We start from the raw sequence: 18,124 nt of genomic DNA on the forward strand, positions 1-18,124 counted from the left end.
ATGAGTATGTCTGCAGTTTTGTTTATCTGTGGTGCGGTTGATTTTGCATTTAATAACTAAGTTGTTGTTTTATTTGCGTTTGTGTGAACAGGAAAGTTTGTCTCTTAAACCATACAGTAATCACAAGCTGCAGGTTGAACCCTAAAAACCGAACATTAGCAAACAATTGTATTTTCTTTAAAAGGCTTTGACTAGCATGTCTTAATACTTCGTAGCTGTGTCACCATTTGTTTTTAATTTGAAGAAGTAATCAGTTTCTCACTGTGTCCATTTTAATTATGCAAATCAAGGGATTGTTAAAGATTCGACCCGTCTTTGGAGCCACGTACTTAAAAATACTAGAATTTGTTAGAATTCACAAGAATTCCTGTGCTAAAGACCATAATTGTAATATTTGTTTTATGCAAAGCAAATTCAGAAACGTGATAAAGAAATAGGAATGTATTTTTTAAGGGTACTAAATGTATCTAGGTAGTTCGTAATACATCAGCAAAACAGCATTGGAAACTATTACTGTCTCACATGCAGATTTCGGAAATATTCGAAAACATTTATTTTCACATAAAATAATTGAACATGTATCTATTAAAAACGTCTTTGTATTAAAGCATTGATGAAGTCGAATTATTGAAACTTTAATTGAACATGGATTTGTTTTCAGTTGAATTAAATTGAAATACTGTATTCATCCACGGATTCAGATCATGAATTGTAAAAGGGTAGGAAGTTGTTGGTTTAGTTTTAATTCAACGTTTCATTGAAAGCTAGAAGTCATTTTCTCAATTCCAGTTAGTGGCCGCGTCAAATTCGATTTTGGGTACTCTGAAGCTCTGACGGGTGCTCTCTTCTCAGTTTGAACTCTTTCTATCCTAATAAAAAAGAAACTTTGTTCGGACATCTGCTACCCAAATTAAACGAAACACACCGGAATAATTTTCCTCCAGGTGCAAGGGCGCTACTACAAACACGCAAAAACGCTGCTAGAACCATTTTTAAAGGAGACTAATTGAAAGGTTGATACAAAATTAACTAAACCTGCCTTCTATCTTTTAATTATTTAGACATGTCTAAAACACGGACTGGAACCCGGAGTTGGACTGATCCCACAGTCTTTCAGATGTACGTAATGTGGAGTACAATCCCACTCCATACTTTTAACTGAGCCGCTGATGAAGCAAACTTTTTGAAACTTTAATTGAGCATTTAATTAAGCACGATTTGTTTTTATTTCAATTCAAAATACTTTATTAATCCCCAGGGATTCAGATCATGAATATTAAAAGGTTAGACAATAGCGTCAGAAAGTGTTTCAGAACTTCTGTCTTTGAAGTTTAGATCCAGCAGTGTGAAATATACTGTTAGTGTCTGATCGTCACTCTCACCTGTAAATACTGTACATCACTCATCGACTGTAGTTCCTCAACATTTTTCACTGCATAACCTGTGTATACGGTATATAACAAGATAGAATTTCGATTACATTTGTAAATTCATCAAAATGAACTTGCAACTCTCTCTTTGAGCCGACAATTATGAGTTAATATAAAGCTCCTAAATACCTGTCGTACAGTGCTTTCACTAGTTTATTGCCAGCCGTTTGATCATATTTTTTTACCACCTGCACTCTTTGCTTGAGTACATTAACTTTCTTATCTTATTGTATATCAGATCTCGCAATAATATGGAACTGTGACGCTCCGTTGATCGCGGAGCAAGTTGTTACATCCTCATTACTATTCTGTTTTCTGTGCATACACTAGTTCTCATTCTTTTTACATGCATCGCTTTTGATTTTTAAATCTTTATTCCGAAGGATTAAACTTCTATGCGGAATCTTGTCAAACGCCGTAAATCATGTCGTGACACCTACTGATATAAAGGAACTAAAGGGAAACTCTGGCCAGATAGCAACTGGGGTATAAAACATTTTAATTACTTGAATCGTTTTTAAAAATGATGTCTTTAGAATCTTTTCAGGCATTTTGTTGAAAAATAAAAACATCTCAACTTTTAACCTCTCAGACTTCGCGTCTGACACATGACATACAGGCTCCCCCAACTCTACAGCAAATATTGATACTTTATTTTCCCCTGTCAATCGAAAAGATAAACAAGTCATGTCCAGTCACAAAAAAAGGCTTAAAAAAAGTGCTTTACAAAGGCGTTTCAGTAGCTTTAATGCTTGAAATGAGAGTAAACAGGCGAACCGCCTGGTCTCGGGGCTGTGACTGGGCTTTAGGCTGAATAAGAGATGTACATGGCCGGTATTTTGTATGGCCGGCCTGGTGGCTCCGCGGGCTGAACCATCGGACACGTCTAAAGTTCAGAGAGCAGATCGACTCCCGGAGAGTCGTGTGAGTTGAAGTCGAGCCCCGAGCCTCCCCGTCAGTCTGAGATCTAAGCCCCGGGTGTAGCTCTCGTGCTGTCGGGGTGAGTTTGTAAAGGAGGCTGTTCTCTACCACGCCGGCCGTTTTGGGGGGCTCCATTTTCGGGGCCTTCCAAAACAGGGAAAATGGGGGGTTTAAGTCCTTTATAAATGCATAGATCGGAATTCAATTCGAAAAAGCAGCCCCTTATACCACTGAGACACCTTCAGGACAGGTGTGACACTAGCAGTGCAAGAGAGGTGCAGTCCTAACTAGGAGCGACAGGGGTCTCTCTCCAGCACATTTCTCTTGATTCGACCAGCTGGCTGCAAGCTAAACGAGTCCGGCGAACAGTTTTGTAGGGGAATTTTGTTGTGTTAGGTTGTCGGAAAATCCTTAGCCGTTAAATGTTTTGTTAAAATTGACTATTGATCTTCAGTACCGTGAGTGTTGAGCCCTTGTAACCGAGTGCACAGCTGTCATTCAGGAGCCGAGCCCGCCCCCAGAGTGACCTTCCTCAGCGGACACGCCCCGTCCACCTGTTCCACAGGTGCGCCCGGCAAGATGGCGGCGGGGCGAGTTTCTGCGGTGTGAGGTGCGTTTGCGTTTTATTTCTAATTTTCTTATTTTAAATGCAAAAACTAAAATTTGACCTTAAGGAAAGTTAGACGAAAATGTATTGTTGATGCAACTTTTGTTAACTGCATTTGTTTCTGTTTAATTTGTGTTTTAGGACGCCGAAATGAGTGCTCTGTCTGTTTGAGCGTGCTCTCGAAGTTTTAAAAGTCTGCATTCAGCGTTCTTATACTACCTTTCATGTAAGTATTTTTTAAAGACATGGTATCTCTAGCTCTGTTTCCTTTAACGAAAAAAGCTGTAATTTATCTTAAATAATTTGCTGTATAAAAATTATTAACTGTTTATCTAATTGTTAGTATCTCCGCCTTTCGGAATCGGGCTATAATATCGCTTTCCGTTCCGAAATGATAAACTTTTGCCAAGAGTAAATGTACTAATTCGTATGTTTTCTTATTTCTCCAGGTGGCAAAAGGATTTCAAAAACGGGCCTCCAGTTATGAAAGTTTTTTTTCCGCGGTAAGTTTTATTCCTACCTTAAGCTAAACTATTTATATTTGTGCAAAATTGGTGTATTAAAGACGACTCGTATTTCACAGCATTTTAACACCAGAACGGTTTTCTACTAACGTATCACTTCTTTTCATTTAGTTGTTCTTTTGCTGAATACAAATAAGAGACACAAAAGCGCTGGTTGTTTTTTATGTATTCTTTTATTCATAATAGGTTGAAGCTACTTTCTAAATATTGGAGTAGTGGGACCGGGGTGTATCTGGGATTTCTCATGATGTTACTTATTGGTTTCTTGTTGAATTTGAGCATGTTTGTATGTTTCTTTATTGGGGCGTTTTTTTTTTAAAAAGTTAAGACTTCAGAACTTCAAGTGAATCGATTCTACAAGTCCGATATCTTGTTAACTTGATCCTTTTTCTTTTGCCTTCAGTTCTGCGGCTCCTGGTTCTTTGCGCTCCGACGATCTCCTTTCCAGCTCCACTCCAAGAACGCGACGATCTCCAGCAATTTTTTCTTGACAATGTGTGCTTTTTGTTACATTTGATTTTTGTTACCAGTGGCTTGATCTGTAATGTCCCGATTCAGTGCTGTATTTTATTCTTGACCTGCATGTTTTGTTGACTGCTGCTATTGTATGTGCTGTGAATTCCGCAATAAAAACTCTCCTTTCATTGTCTGCATTGTCCTGTATTTTCGAAGGTGCGAAGGGTTGTCTTGCAGTGTGCGCCACGCACCGCACTACTTTGACTTGGAAAAGTGCGAAGACTCCCGCCTTTTTAGATAGTCTATGGGGGGGAAAGGGGCCCTAGGAGGGAGCGTGGGTTTAGCCCTGGGGGGAGGAGAACCGAGGATAGCTCTAGCCAAGCCCCCTCACTCCCAGCAAGAGGGGAAGGCAGGCTGGAGATGGCCTCAGCCCGAGAGAGAGGAGGCACCCAGGGCGGACTCAGCCTATCAGTCACAGCTTGCAACTGACAGCTTTCTAAGTCCACACACCAGGAGACCTGCCTCTCTGCAGGGACCAAAGCCACCACCAGCCTGCCATCCTCTCCTGCCGGGAGCGAGTGGGCTTGGCTAGAGCTGCGGTCAATCAGCCAGCCCCCGCCTACCCCTCTCCAATGAGGGGGGGTGGGCGAGGCTCGGCTTGATTGCTACCACACCCCGAAGAAGACCCCAGATACTAAGTTTTTTGGCGGGAAAATCTGGACACGCTTAAAAAGGGGGTAGCCTTTGACCTTTTCAAGTCAAAAAGCGATAGGGTGTCCCCTTGCGGCCACAAGCTGTTAGCAAAATCTCTCCGCCAAAAAACTCACCAACATCGGGGGTTTTCAGGGCCAAGGGGTACAGAACTCTGCACAAGAAATGAAAGAACAAAATCAAGGTTCAATCAACAATTTATTGAGAGAAAATTGCATACAAAACAAAGCATTACAGCTCGTCAAATGCACAGGCTTCAAAGTGTCAAAGCACGGCAACATTAACGCTAAATACTGTTACAAGTCAACAGAGTAAGAAAACATTTGCAAGCAACTACATGTTAAAACAGAAACATACAGCACGTTACTGGTTCTCCGAGGTATCAGTCGAGGCAGCGACCGGAATGAAGGCTGGAACTTCGTTGCATTTTCTGCAAAACAGAAATCAGTATTAACTTTGTAACAAACAATCTTTCAATTAAGTCGAAATTAAGTTAGATCCAGCTTTTGTTTTTGCGGATATGTTCAGTAGATAAAACAATCTAAAAAGATTTACAGTTGGGATAAAGCGCTTAGCCTGGTGTAACAGAAAATGTACCAGTTCAAGTCTCAATACCGAAGACACAATACAGCTACAGTGTATCGATTAAAGACTCGCATATTCTAATGTGCTTTTTTTACGATTTATTAGCAAATTGTTTTCTGAAACAACTTAGTTAACACATGAATAATTAATCTATATCTTTATAGGTTTCGTTGTTTTAATTGTTCTGATGCAATCTGGAAGCTAAAAATTTGAAACCAAAAAAGAGAAATTTTAGCAATTTTAGCAGAAAATTATTTCTATAAACAGCAGCCGTGTGTTGTCGGGTCAAAACCATTTCTGCCCTGGAGAAATCTAGTATCGCCTAGTTTGAGGTTTTTTGAGAAGGTGCATCATGTTTTCCAACAACAATGTCCGGTTTATAAATAAAAACAATTATACTTACATCGATAATTTCAGCAGCTGAGCTAAGCATGTCCTGCTCGAAGACACCAAACTGGAAACACAAGACAGATGTATTTAGACGATTATTTAAAAATAATTTAAACCAAGGTTTCTGAAGCAATCGGCGTTTTCACCAGGGTAGATAGCGCAGAAAATATTTCCAAGAGATACGTGTAAAGAAATGAATAAAACGTTTATACTTACTTAGATAAGTGCATGTCCTGCTCGAAGACACTAAACAGAAAACAGAAAAAAGCACAATTTAGAATGTAAGACCATTGAAACCAATAAGTATTCTTTGCAAGCGAATTTTACCACGAATATAAGAGCACAAACATACAAAATGCTCTGGAAAAGAATACAAAAACTTTACAAATCTAGGTAAGCTATTTCGGTTTGGATAAACGCACACGCTTGATTTTGTGAACAAAGACATAGAAATGTTACTTAGCTCCCAACGAAAATACGTGTTTTACCCCCTTTCCCCTGCGTGGTGTAGACTTCATATTTACATTAGTTAAATTTTATCTACATTAAAAAAAGGAAAAATAAAAATAATCATAAAAGATGCGGAACAAACTCACTCAGCTCTGCTCTCTCCAGCAGAACCTGGCGCACAGGTGCGCGGGGCGTGGCCTGCGAGAGATGTCATTCGAGTGGGCGTGACTACAGACTGACGGTGCAGGCTGCTTTTTTTCTTGGCTCCTCCTGAAAACTTGTTAAAGATATCGAGCCTGTTTACAGAAGCCCCCATGAGTTACAAGTTTCAAAATCTTTTTTCCCATGGCCATCTGAGTAATCACAGCTAGTGCATTTAATCCTTACTAGTATTTGAGAGCCACAGGAATGTGAATGAAAGAGTTTAGCAATATGTAGTGGAGCTGTGGGGTCTGAAGTTCTTTGCAGGACCCTTACTGTTCTATAGCCTGATTTATCTCAGTGCTGTACTTGTTCTGCTTAGAGACCAAAGCAGGGAGATCTCATTGAATTAACAGAGCATAGGGGAAGAGGAAAGAGGAGGAACACAAGCAAATGCTCATGACATATCAGTCCCTCATCCTTGAGTGTCAGTGAAACAGGTGGAGAGTATAGAGTCTCCCAGCCGAAGCTGGCTGTAGGAGATTTGAGTTTCTCCTTTGTGATACATCGACTGAGAACACCATTCAATAGCAGGCATTGACAAGTGCTCTGACATAGGAAGAGAAATAATAAGGGTTAAATATCACAAATGTGTAGATGTATAAGTATATATAAACTATAATCAAGTCATTATCTTTCTCTGTTAATCTGTTTCTTGAGTAGATTGAGCTGTGCTGAAAGGTTTAGAAAGAACACACATCTAATAGTGTTCAAGGAAAATGTATTAAAACTTAGTGTCCCTAGAAGGCTTCAGTAAGAATCTTGCATTTTGGCTCAAGCCCAGGCTGTGGTGTTTCTTTGAGCCAAAATGGCTTCTGAGCAGGCAGGGATCTTGAAGCAGGTGTTAGACACACCTGGCCACTCCACATGAGGATTTTAGGGCTTTTGGGATAGGTTCCTACAAAATTAGCCAAGCTTCTGTAATTAATGAGGAGGCTTATAAAAGCTAAGCCTGGGAGGATGACATTTAGAGTGGGATTTGAACTGAAAAGGAACATAAATGTTATATATTGTGAGTTATATTGTTAATATTTTTGTGGCCCTAAAAAACTGGCATTAGTTTTGTGAGAAGAGCAAGATGTCACTGGCTTTGAAAACTCAACCAGAACACTGTTAGTGAAGCCAGCTGATCATCTGTAGGACTTGGAAGTGCAGTGAGTGATGCTGTCCAGTAGGGAGAGCTACATGTACAGAGATGTGCAAAAAGGATATGTGTACCAGCTCATGGGTAAACTGTAATGGGGTGAGTTGAAGTTGTGGATTAAATTTACCATTGCTGAATATACAGGTAGATGTTCAGGGTCTTGCATGTGAAAACAACCTGAGCTTTTCCATAGCTTAATGTCTCAATTTCTTTCCAGGATGTGCTATAGGTAAGAGTTGGCTAGCTGCTCTTCTGTACTTCCTCTGAAGGCAGTATAGCCTTAAGTACAGACCTAAGCCCCCTGCAAAACTGAGGCTTCAGGGGTGTGTACAATACCTTGCATTAAACAATCTTTTGTCTTGGCAGCACACTGTTGCAGGAAAGATGGTATTCCACAAGAATCCCATTCCAAGGGACCAGGTTTGCAGGCTCTTGAAGAAAGCTATATACCAGGAAGTGTCTTGGATCCAGAAACCCAGCTTGACCCTGCTGCACAGCCAGTGAGGAGAGATCCCTACACTGAGATCCCAGGTAGGACACGGCTGTACTTGTTTCAGCCTTTGAAATGAGTGGATTAAAGGTACCCTGGATAAATGCATCAGTCTAACAACCTAGTCTCTTTGTATAAAAGTGAACTTCCCTATGGCAGTACCTTCAAATCTGGTGTGGAAGTCCTTTAGTGAGGGCTCATGACCTGGGTAAGACAAGGAGCTCATGTTCTCCAAGCCTGGGGAGTCCAGAGTGTGACTGGCCTGGGTAGGAATGTTGTTCAGTGTGTGTGGTGTTGGGACTTGGTCATGTCACCTTTCGTTTCCCCCTGCTGAAAAAGAGCCCTGTTGATCAGATAGGAACAGACTAGCAGCTGAGGCTCTACAACAGGAATGGGACATTGTCTGCCACTCTAATGTGGAGCAAAGCTATTTGGTGTGTATGGTGGATCCTCTGACCTTCTGTCATGACCTTGACCCTGATCTTGTAATGGCTGTATCATGTCTGTGCAATAAAGTGAAGGTGTCACTGAAAGCCTTTGTATGCTGCCATTACTTTCTATAAACTGTTACCTGGACATCAGGCAGTGGTACCACAACACCAATGCTTCAGTGCCCTGAAGATCAGGGGGAGGACAGTAATTGATAACTGTGCTTTCAGTGGCATTTTTTTAAATTTTAAAACAATGCCATCTGCAGGAAAACTTGCTACAGTATCTTAATGTGTCATGGCGGGGGGGAGGTTGGGGATACAGGAGGTACTAGTTAGGTCTTAATGGACATATTGCACCTTGCACTAACCAAGGATTACATTATGTAGTTCTCGCACCCGTAATACACAGATTAAATAGCCTGAGACTGTGTCCTACAGTTGCAGCTATTGACAGGACCAAGGGAACACAGCAACCCAGGTACTAAACTGCATTTTCTGGGTGAATTACCACCTCAGCTGTGGTTGCTGACTGCAACTACTGCAGGCCAATTTCCTTTATCAGAGGTGCAGAGACACTAAACCCGCATGTTCAATTTGTGTAAGCACCCTGCCCCGACTGCTAAAAGAGCCTTGCGCTGTGTTATAGTGGCCGCCACAGTATGTACATAGTTCACAATTTAAACAGTCTAGGACTCCATGTTACTGTGTTCACTGAAGCAGGAGCCATTCATAATGACTAAATATGATCAGAGAGGAACTTAATGTTTCCGTTTAAACAATAGCACAGAAAATACTGCTATTAAAAGCAAAACCAACTGCTGCAAGTTAAGGGGCAAACAAAATTGCAGATATTAACCTCTAAACTGCCATCTAGTGCTTTGAATTGTCAGGTTACTGACTGAAGTTCCTGTACATGGTCTGGCACTTCCCTGAAAATGAAGGTGCTATACCCTCTACAATAAAAGCAGCACCAAAGCTACTTTCAACAGCACAAATTAGCACAAGCCAAGGCAGTGAGTTTCATCCTGTGTGCTGTTTGTAAGGGGACAACTTCATGCTGCTGTGAGGAGCAGATAATTTTAATATTACTCTCCCTCTCCCCAACACACCAGTGAATGCATTGCATGCAGATGACATAACCCAGCTATAGCAACAAAGTGCACCCACACCACCTGTCCATACAGAAAAGGGACTTTATTACAGAGGACTTAATTTACAGGGGATGGTGGAGGAGGGGCAGCGTGAAGGGTTGTCCAGGCTCAGGTCTGGTCTTGCTGCTGAGAACTGTGCTCTTTCCTCTTGTTCTGCTGCTGGATGGACAGCTCTTCGTCCAACCGCTCTTTGGCTCGCGCCACCTGTGGACACAGACGCACCAGCCCCATTCATGCCTTGTGCTTAACTGTGAGTTTCAATGCAGGTACAAAAAATAACATGAAAAAGACCATGACACTCCAGTATCACAACAGCAGATAATGCTGTACGAGATGCAACACCAAGCTCAAAATGCACAGAGACCGCACTAGTTGTTAGTTTGGCCTTGTGCAGAGAGGTTTGATATCTCTTGCTCAAGGATAACCGCATCTACAGAATTTGAGAATGACAGTACTCTCAATTTTGCAAGACCCTGTACAGTACTTAAAACGCATACTACAGATGACTTGTCCATTCCCTTGTGATTAAGCAGTTTACCCGAGACCATAAACTGCTTGTGTTGAGACAAACACACGAAATTGGTTCTGAGATTCTCCTGCATAAGCTATTTCTCTTTAAAACTGACTGAGATGGACAATCCAGTTCCCCAAGAATCTAGACCCAAGCTACTGGGAGCTGGACGGGACAACTACAGGGCCCAAATGTGTGAACATAAAGGAGACAGAACAAGGCATCCAGAAAATACTGAAAAATCACCTTTGACTGCAGATAGAAGGACCCTCCAACTGCCTTGTCATTCACTTTAAACAGGTGCTCATAGTTCTGAGGGGAAAATGGAAAAAGAAATTAAGTTGAAGTTGAGCATGTCAGAAACGATAAGATGCTCATGAACCTTTTCTAGAAAAAAGATAATTGTCATTTGTAAATGATACAGATAAAAGCAAGTAATCTGCACACTTGGTCCTGGCATGAGCAACATGATACAGCCCGGGTGGGATGCCAGTTCATCAGGGCGTTGTTGGTGAGATTAGTTGCATTGGCGTGGTTACAATTTGCCGCTAAATAATTTTCCCTAGGGGATAATAAATCTTGAATCTCTTTGAAACCAGGGCTGCGTTCCCGGAGGCTTTCATTCCACCTCTGCTCTTAACCTAATGGAGCTGATCGTGTGCTTAACTGGACCAGTTTGTCTCGTCTCAAGGTTTTCAGCTGTTGGCGATTTCAAGTGACCTAGCAGACCGACTGGCCTTGGAGGCCTGGAGGCGTGTGGGAAGGTGGGAAAGGGGGCACACCTTCTGGATCTCCTCCGGGGAGAGCTTGGAGATGTTGAGGATCTGCTGGGCTTCCTGTAACGTCATGCCGGTGATGCTGGAGGCCGCGGCCGACTGCTGGCCTGCACTCCCCCGCGCCTCTGCCGCCGCCCTGCTAGCTACACAGAGACACAAGCGGAGCTCTGGTTAGTACGTGCAGGGAGAGACTCTTCAACTAGGACAAGCGATCAAGCGATCAGGTCAGACACTGTTCGAATTTCACGTCCGTTTAATTTCTAAAAAGGCATCAATCTCACAACATGACACCCCGTATTTGGAACCCAGGAATACCTGCATCATTTTCACAGCGTCATTAGGTTATGCACCCAAATTAGAAAGGGCATCGCCAGAAGATGTAACAAACTTTTATAGGAGCTTGAGTGAACAGGCAAAGGGAAGAACTGAGGAGATGTTAAGTTATGCAGCTAAATAACTTTCACCTCTGCAGGTTTCACTTTTCATGGCCCAGCGACGGGCTCCATGCTGCAAAAACACCAACTCTTCTCTCACAGACGAGCACTGTTATAGAAGCACGTTACAACATGAGAAAGCAAAGTGCAACTACAGTAAAAGATATAGAGCTGGGTGTCTACATGATGGAACATGACACACGGTAAAATATGCAATAGAATGGGCGTGGGGGAAATACTGCAGGCTGCCATAATGCTGAACAGGTTTATAAGGGGTGTCTGTGTTTCTGCCGAAGGGTCTGATTAAGGACTCACCAGCGAATTCCTGTCGCAGTGCCCGGGCAAAGGCTCTCCCCACCACCTGTGCTCCCATCACGATGATCTGAGCCAAGTACCTGGCCTGCAGAACACAGGACAAGACAGAGAAGGCTGAAAGTGAGAAGTTATTCATCCCCTTTTTTCAGCTTGGCTGCTAGCAGCTTATCCACTCAGGAGCCTGACAAAGCCTTTTCTTCCCAGGATCGCAGGGAGTTTGTTGTTCCTACAGAGCGGTAGGCATCTCCAGACCTCCTGTGATGCACAGACAAAACGACTGTTGTAAGGTTCCTCTACAAATAGCAGGAACACTTGTGTTTGTCTGCAGGTGTCTGTCTGTGCTACGGAACATTTCTGTAGACATTTATAGGACATCCATAAATTACAGGTAACCGGGGTCTACAGGTGTTCTGTAATGCAGAACATTCACAAACATACGTCATCCCAGACATATTACTATAATTATATATATTAACTATATTATAATCGTTTTTTTAAAAAAAATCCTTTTAAAAAGGTACAAAATCTGTCCTTGGTAGTACAAGGTCAATGGACATTAAGCAGACAGTACTGAAATATCGTCCTCAGAATGACAAGCAGTGGGTTTTATAATACTCAAAAGCCCCTTCGAGAACAACAAAAATATATATATATATAATCTTACTTAACTGCTATGCGGCAGTCTAGTTTCGTATAGGATCAGGTCAGAAATGTTAAGCTACCTAATGTAACACTGCAACTAATTAGCTAATAATCTCTTCCGCTTTATCACTTCTCTGTAACAGCTATAAACCATTAAAAGCATTTACTCACCATAGCATATATTTAAATTTACAGTGTAGTTCCTACTCCTCTGTCACATGTACCACCAGTCCAGAAATCATTCAAGGTCACCCGGGGTTCAGAGGTTAAGGGGCAGAAAGGTACAACAAAGATGAGAAGAGCGAAGTAAAATGATAAAGCAGCTCAAAGCTGGAGAACACTGCCGACTAGTGGCTGGTGGTTATAACTACAGTCACTTCTGAAGGACTAGGACAATGAACACTTTGAGCGTTTTTTCATTAATATTTTGAGCTAACCGAACCCTAATTTGTAACGACAGCTGATAATGGATTAAGTTAATTGTCTGTATTTCAGAGTACAGTAGCAGGTATCCGTATAAACTATGCTGTAGGTGTCTCCTTTTTTCTTTTTGCTTTCAAACTGTATTTATCTTGACAATTGATCGGACGACAGATTTTGTTATCTTCAGAGCACCTGTTTTTATAGTGTCAACCGCAATCACCATCTGGTAAACGTGAAAAGTTTTCTCTAAAACGCTCTTAATGTTTTGAAAAAACAACAACAAATGAATCCCAATTCTCGTCATTCAAAAGAAAGCCAAAAACCCACAAACACAAATTGAGATATCTAAAAAGGAAACTAAGATGCCTTCCATTCATTTTTAAATACTGTACATCGACGAGAAGCATAGATACAGTTATTGCTACAGTTTGCATTGGTAAGCCCAAATTCCAGAACTCATTTCAAATATTGCTGAGCATATTCCAGGTGAAGGCAAAACAAAGAGTCCAAACACACAGTTTTTGTTTTACAGTTTCTGTTTTATTTGTCTACAACACTACATGAAAGACATAAAAGAACAGAAAGAGAGAAGAAAAAGAGATGCATCTTGTTGATTCCGGGTATAAAAAAATGCCCAGCCTGAGAAAGAAGTGGGTTGGTTTGTCCCCAGGGCTCAGTGAGATGAGACGAACTGGACAGGGCACGGCGGGGACAGCAGTCGCTCCTGGCGTAGCCTCAGTAAGAGGTGTGTGTTCCCTTAATGTGTGTGTTGCATCCAATGTTTACGCCCCAGCCGTCGACACCTGCCTTCTCCATCTAAAGTGCAGGTTTAAGACTGGCTACTGCAAGTCCCTTAATTCTCATCCTCTTCCCACTTAAGCTGTCACAAGTGTGCTGCGCTCATGAACGCTTCTGCCCAAAGATGCAAAACAGCGTCAAGTGTAGATGTCCACCTCCACACTCAACGGTGTGCAGCTGGTTTGAAACCCTCCCTTCCAAACTGCTACATTCTTGTACCAATTGGTGGGGATGCGTCTTAGGGCCCACGTGCAGTACAAGAGCCACCCTTTGTGTTTGCTGTGGGACACTGGGGAACACCACTGCAATACTGTGTCTGGTGGAGTGCGGTGATATTTGAGCAAGGAAGAGGTTGAACTGCCACCCAATCTGAGCTCACTTACATCACAAAACGTACCAACTCCAGACACTGAGTATCGGCACGCGCCAGGCGGCATCCAGATTGCAAATAAAGACGAAAGCAATAATACTGGATTGCACTGGAAAGCCTGTTTAAAAGACAGTACCGTGCAGCTTGAGATGTCGATGCAGAAAACACAGCTCGAAGCACTCTGCCTCTCAGCTTCTTCAGTTGCACAGTGCATTGCACAATTGAGTGTTTGAGGATCAGGATCATGAGATTCCCAAGGACAAATTCTCTGTCTCTTTTGTTGAGTTTTGAGGAGTGATTTGTGCCAAGAGAAAAGCATTTCCTTTCAAAATGCCCGTTTTAAAGACGGGCAGGTGGTCAGCAGTAAATGGTCTGTAAGGAATCGCTTGATGCCCTCAGATCACTTCACTGCTTTGGTGAAGTTCAATAAAATACTTTCCTTTGGAACCGAAGAGTTGTGGGATTAGTATGTAACAAGCCTTGTAGCACCTGCATCTGCCGCTATCTGGGTACAGGCTGACTAGATTGGGCTCTCTGTGTGTGTTTGACTGGGTGCTGATGCCTTTCAAGTCATACAGCAGGTCTTAAAGCTCTGAAGACAGGCAGGCAGGGTCTTACAGTAACTTAGGGGGTACAGAGGGGACCCCAGCTCTGAAGACAAGCAGGCAGGGTCTTATGGTAACTGTGGGGATACAGAGAGGACCCCAGCTCTGAAGACAGGCGGGCAGGGTCTTACAGTAACCTAGGGGGTACAGAGGGGACCCCAGCTCTGAAGACAAGCAGGCAGGGTCTTACGGTAACTGTGGGGATACAGAGAGGACCCCAGCTCTGAAGACAGGCGGGCAGGGTCTTACAGTAACCTAGGCGGTACAGAGGGGACCCCAGCTCTGAAAACAAGCAGGCAGGGTCTTACAGTAACTGTGGGGATACAGAGGGGACCCCAGCTCTAAAGACAGGCAGCCAGTGACTGTTAGAGGCAGGGTGGAGGGGGACTTGTGGGAGGGGTAGAGTCGGTAATGGCAGGTCGGGTGGGGTTCAGAGGCAGGGAGATGTGTTCAGAAACGGCACGACGATTCCCAGGCAGCTTTTTATCGCTACAGACACCCTGACTGGTCCCAAGGATCTGGTCCCTTTAGTCATCCTGAAACACAAAACACAACATCGGATTATTTTCCCCAGGGTACCGTGAAAGGGTCCGTACAGCCCTTGTACCTACGAGAGCGCGCCTGCGGGCCGTGAGTGTGTGTCTGTGCAGTGCTTTGTTTGTCTGGTGGCGGTCAGTGGGTGCAGTGCGTGTGGCGCCTCGGGGCCTCACCCACTCATCCTCTTCCACGCCCTGGTAGGAGTCCTGGGGCAGCGGGTCCTCCCGGTTCCCCAGTTTGGCCACCATGGCGCTGAGCAGCTGCAACACAGCAAGAAACAGTCAGAAACAGGACCCCGGTCACCAGTGGCCACTGCTGGGCCCAGTTCTACATTGAGAGCTGGTTACAGTGGAATAGTGATCTCTCTGTAGGGTGGGTATTGCCTCTCAAGGGTGTGTCAGAGACACCTGTGCAGGGTCGTGTGTGAAGTGAGAGTGTGTGTCGGAGCTCTGTGCAGGGCTGTGTGTGAAGTGAGAGTGTGTGTCGGAGCTCTGTGCAGGGTCGTGTGTGAAGTGAGAGTGTGTGTCGGAGCTCTGTGCAGGGTCGTGTGTGAAGTGAGAGTGTGTGTCAGAGACACCTGTGCAGGGTCGTGTGTGAAGTGAGAGTGTGTGTCGGAGCTCTGTGCAGGGCTGTGTGTGAAGTGAGAGTGTGTGTCGGAGCTCTGTGCAGGGTCGTGTGTGAAGTGAGAGTGTGTGTCGGAGCTCTGTGCAGGGTCGTGTGTGAAGTGAGAGTGTGTGTCGGAGCTCTGTGCAGGGCTGTGTGTGAAGTGAGAGTGTGTGTCGGAGCTCTGTGCAGGGCTGTGTGTGAAGTGAGAGTGTGTGTCGGAGCTCTGTGCAGGGCTGTGTGTGAAGTGAGAGTGTGTGTCGGAGCTCTGTGCAGGGCTGTGTGTGAAGTGAGAGTGTGTGTCGGAGCTCTGTGCAGGGCTGTGTGTGAAGTGAGAGTGTGTGTCGGAGCTCTGTGCAGGGTCGTGTGTGAAGTGAGAGTGTGTGTCGGAGCTCTGTGCAGGGCTGTGTGTGAAGTGAGAGTGTGTGTCGGAGCTCTGTGCAGGGTCATGTGCGCTGTGCTGTGGAGGGCGGCTCAGTCTACCTCCTCCTTCTTCTGTTCGTCGGTCTTCTCCTCGAGGTACACTGACGAGGGCAGGTACTTCCGCACTGGTGCCTCCTTGGGGGCTTCGCTCACTACAGAGACAGACACACGAGTCCCGATGTTCAGCACAGAGCTCTGCGCGAGCCAGCTTCCAGCTCCAGCGTTCCACACCCAAAACACAATTATCAGCCACGAGCATCCAGGTTGTCCTTACTTATCACATTATAGTGATTATTCAGTCTTGCATCCTGATTACAAAATGCATCATCTTAATTAGCTAAACCCTTCATGCAACAGAATTCTTGCTCCAGCAGTGGCGCAGTGGCCGCGCTGTCGTACCAGGAGTCATGTCCTTGGGCCGCAGGCTGATTCTGCGGTGCTGCCCGTTAGATCCCGAAAGCCAGGCAGAGGCCGTCAGAGCCGACTCCCACCACACCGTGGTATCGGGAAAAAGGTCATCCTGGAAGAACTCTTTCTGTGGAGCGCCGAGAGAAAGACACCGATCAAATCAGCCCACTGAACTGCAATTTTCAAAATAAAGATGACAATAGGGTGAATTAAGCAGACAGAGTAGAGTACCAACGTGGAAATAAGACTCATAATGCACAGCACTGCACTGCACAATATTTCAGGTGCTGTGTTCTGTAGGCTTTTGTATATATTTCACTGATCCATCAGAAAATGTTAAACATACTGTATGACCTCATATCAGCCTATCCAGGATAATCAAAATTACATAAAAACCTCATTGAAGAAGCCTTTGAATAGTTATTAATAATTTTTTTAACTGCTTTATTCAACACAGGGTCACGGGGAAGCCACAATCTCTGCAAACAACGGGCACAAGACAGGGTACAATAGGCCAATTAACCTGCCTTTGGCCTGTGGGAGGAAACTGCAGCACCCAGAGGAAACCTATGCAAACCCAGGGAGACCATACAGACTCCACACAGACAGCGCCCCAGGAATCAAACCCAGGGCCCCAGCGCTGTGAGACAGCAGTGCTAACTGCGTCACTGTGCCGCCCCTGTATTAATCAGGGCAATCCTCATCAATGCATCAAGCAGTTTTTTTCTTTTCTAGGCTGCAGATAAATCACATTATACACCCAATGTGTGTGTCATGCATCAGTTGGAGTATGTTATCAAGGCTGCCTAACCAAAGACTTTTCAATTCCACTGAAATGTAAAAATATTTTTCTAGTTGATTCTTCCTTACTTGAGAGATCTTCCATAGCAGGCTCAATTAGGTAACTAAGTGGCTACAGTGGTCTTACAGTGGAGGTGAATTGAAGTGCCACGACATCCTACCCCTCGTAATGTCAGTCACTATCTCGTGTACAGCGTGTGCTCACCTTGACGCGGGGCACCCGGAACGCCACGGGTTCGATAGAGGTCTTGCTGAGCCGCAGTGCCCGAGCGAACTCTACGTCAGGCACGTTACACTCCGTCTTCGGCAGGAAGACGAAGCCCTGGAAACAGGAAACAGGAAGCTGGTTAGGCGACTGACGGCGACAGGGCAGAACCCTACAAGACCACTACAGATTTAAGAGCTATTCCTGAATCATTGCCAGCAACTGAAGACCGGGGGAAACCACTGATAATGATCAATTAAAAGTCCTTAGGTCTACCCACTCCTCAAAATAATATCAAACAATAACAACAACAAAAACAAGAACTCCAATAAAAGTCCGCAAGTCCCACCAGTCCAAAAGCTTACTTTTTGCAATGAAAGTCCTAAAGAGAACATGGAGGTGGTTCGGGACAAAAACGGGGGCACATTACACTTGACAGTTTTGCCTCTACACACTTGAGTGCCAGCAGTTCACAGACGAATGAAGATCAGGTACCTTATGCGGCTCAGAAGAGTTAAAGTGGCTACACTCTAGGAAATAGGGGGACTCCTGCAGGACCTCATAGATGTACACACGGGTGTCGCCCTGCGGGGAGGAAAACAAACACAGCCGCATTTATTCACAGAGGCATCAAAGGGCCGGGTTGTTTATCTGTCTGTAACACGAGAGGGGCAATTACTCTGAAACAACAGCCTTTAGAAATTCCATCTCTTTTCCTGGTCAAGGTCAGAGGAAAAGAGCAGACAGTGATGCAGGATTCATTACTGAAAAGAAAGAATTAT

At 44.1% G+C, this 18,124-nt stretch overlaps 2 protein-coding genes and 1 long non-coding RNA gene across 3 annotated transcripts in view; all 3 read right to left on the bottom strand.

Moving 5' to 3' along the window:
• Positions 1-4,728: 4,728 nt before the first annotated feature.
• Positions 4,729-5,688, bottom strand: LOC148818673 (uncharacterized). Its single transcript, XR_016094403.1, has 3 exons — positions 5,638-5,688; positions 5,007-5,079; positions 4,729-4,803 (listed from the first exon to the last, which is right to left on the bottom strand). It is a non-coding gene; the product is annotated as an uncharacterized LOC148818673 (long non-coding RNA).
• A 3,829-nt stretch (positions 5,689-9,517) lies between these two features.
• On the bottom strand, positions 9,518-12,426 carry pam16 (presequence translocase associated motor 16). Its single transcript, XM_088936896.1, has 5 exons — positions 12,341-12,426; positions 11,528-11,612; positions 10,785-10,921; positions 10,249-10,314; positions 9,518-9,695 (listed from the first exon to the last, which is right to left on the bottom strand). Exons 1-5 carry the CDS (start codon positions 12,341-12,343, stop codon positions 9,600-9,602), a joined length of 387 nt encoding a protein of 128 aa, XP_088793022.1. The 5' UTR covers positions 12,344-12,426; the 3' UTR covers positions 9,518-9,599.
• Positions 12,427-13,110: 684 nt separating this feature from the next.
• Positions 13,111-18,124, bottom strand: part of coro7 (coronin 7) — a 190,304-nt gene continuing 185,290 nt past the window's right edge. The window contains exons 23-28 of the mRNA XM_088936562.1: positions 17,838-17,927; positions 17,343-17,459; positions 16,328-16,463; positions 15,989-16,080; positions 15,076-15,162; positions 13,111-14,901 (exon numbers count right to left, since the gene is read on the bottom strand). Coding sequence (XP_088792688.1) covers positions 14,893-14,901; positions 15,076-15,162; positions 15,989-16,080; positions 16,328-16,463; positions 17,343-17,459; positions 17,838-17,927 — 531 coding nt within the window. The 3' untranslated portion in view covers positions 13,111-14,892. The remainder of the gene's footprint in view (positions 14,902-15,075; positions 15,163-15,988; positions 16,081-16,327; positions 16,464-17,342; positions 17,460-17,837; positions 17,928-18,124) is intronic.

Source organism: Atractosteus spatula, chromosome 18, assembly GCF_055471065.1.
Source record: "Atractosteus spatula isolate fAtrSpa1 chromosome 18, fAtrSpa1.hap1, whole genome shotgun sequence".
Taxonomy (NCBI): domain Eukaryota; kingdom Metazoa; phylum Chordata; class Actinopteri; order Semionotiformes; family Lepisosteidae; genus Atractosteus; species Atractosteus spatula.

What these genes read in the sequence shown, in the direction of transcription:
- pam16 (XM_088936896.1), bottom strand. An exon ending in CCCCGGAGGAGATCCAGAAG is followed by an intron (nt 10,315 to 10,784) that starts GTGTGCCCCCTT and finishes TTTTCCCCTCAG; the next exon opens with AACTATGAGCACCTGTTTAA. An exon ending in CCTTCTATCTGCAGTCAAAG is followed by an intron (nt 9,696 to 10,248) that starts GTGATTTTTCAG and finishes CTGTGTCCACAG; the next exon opens with GTGGCGCGAGCCAAAGAGCG.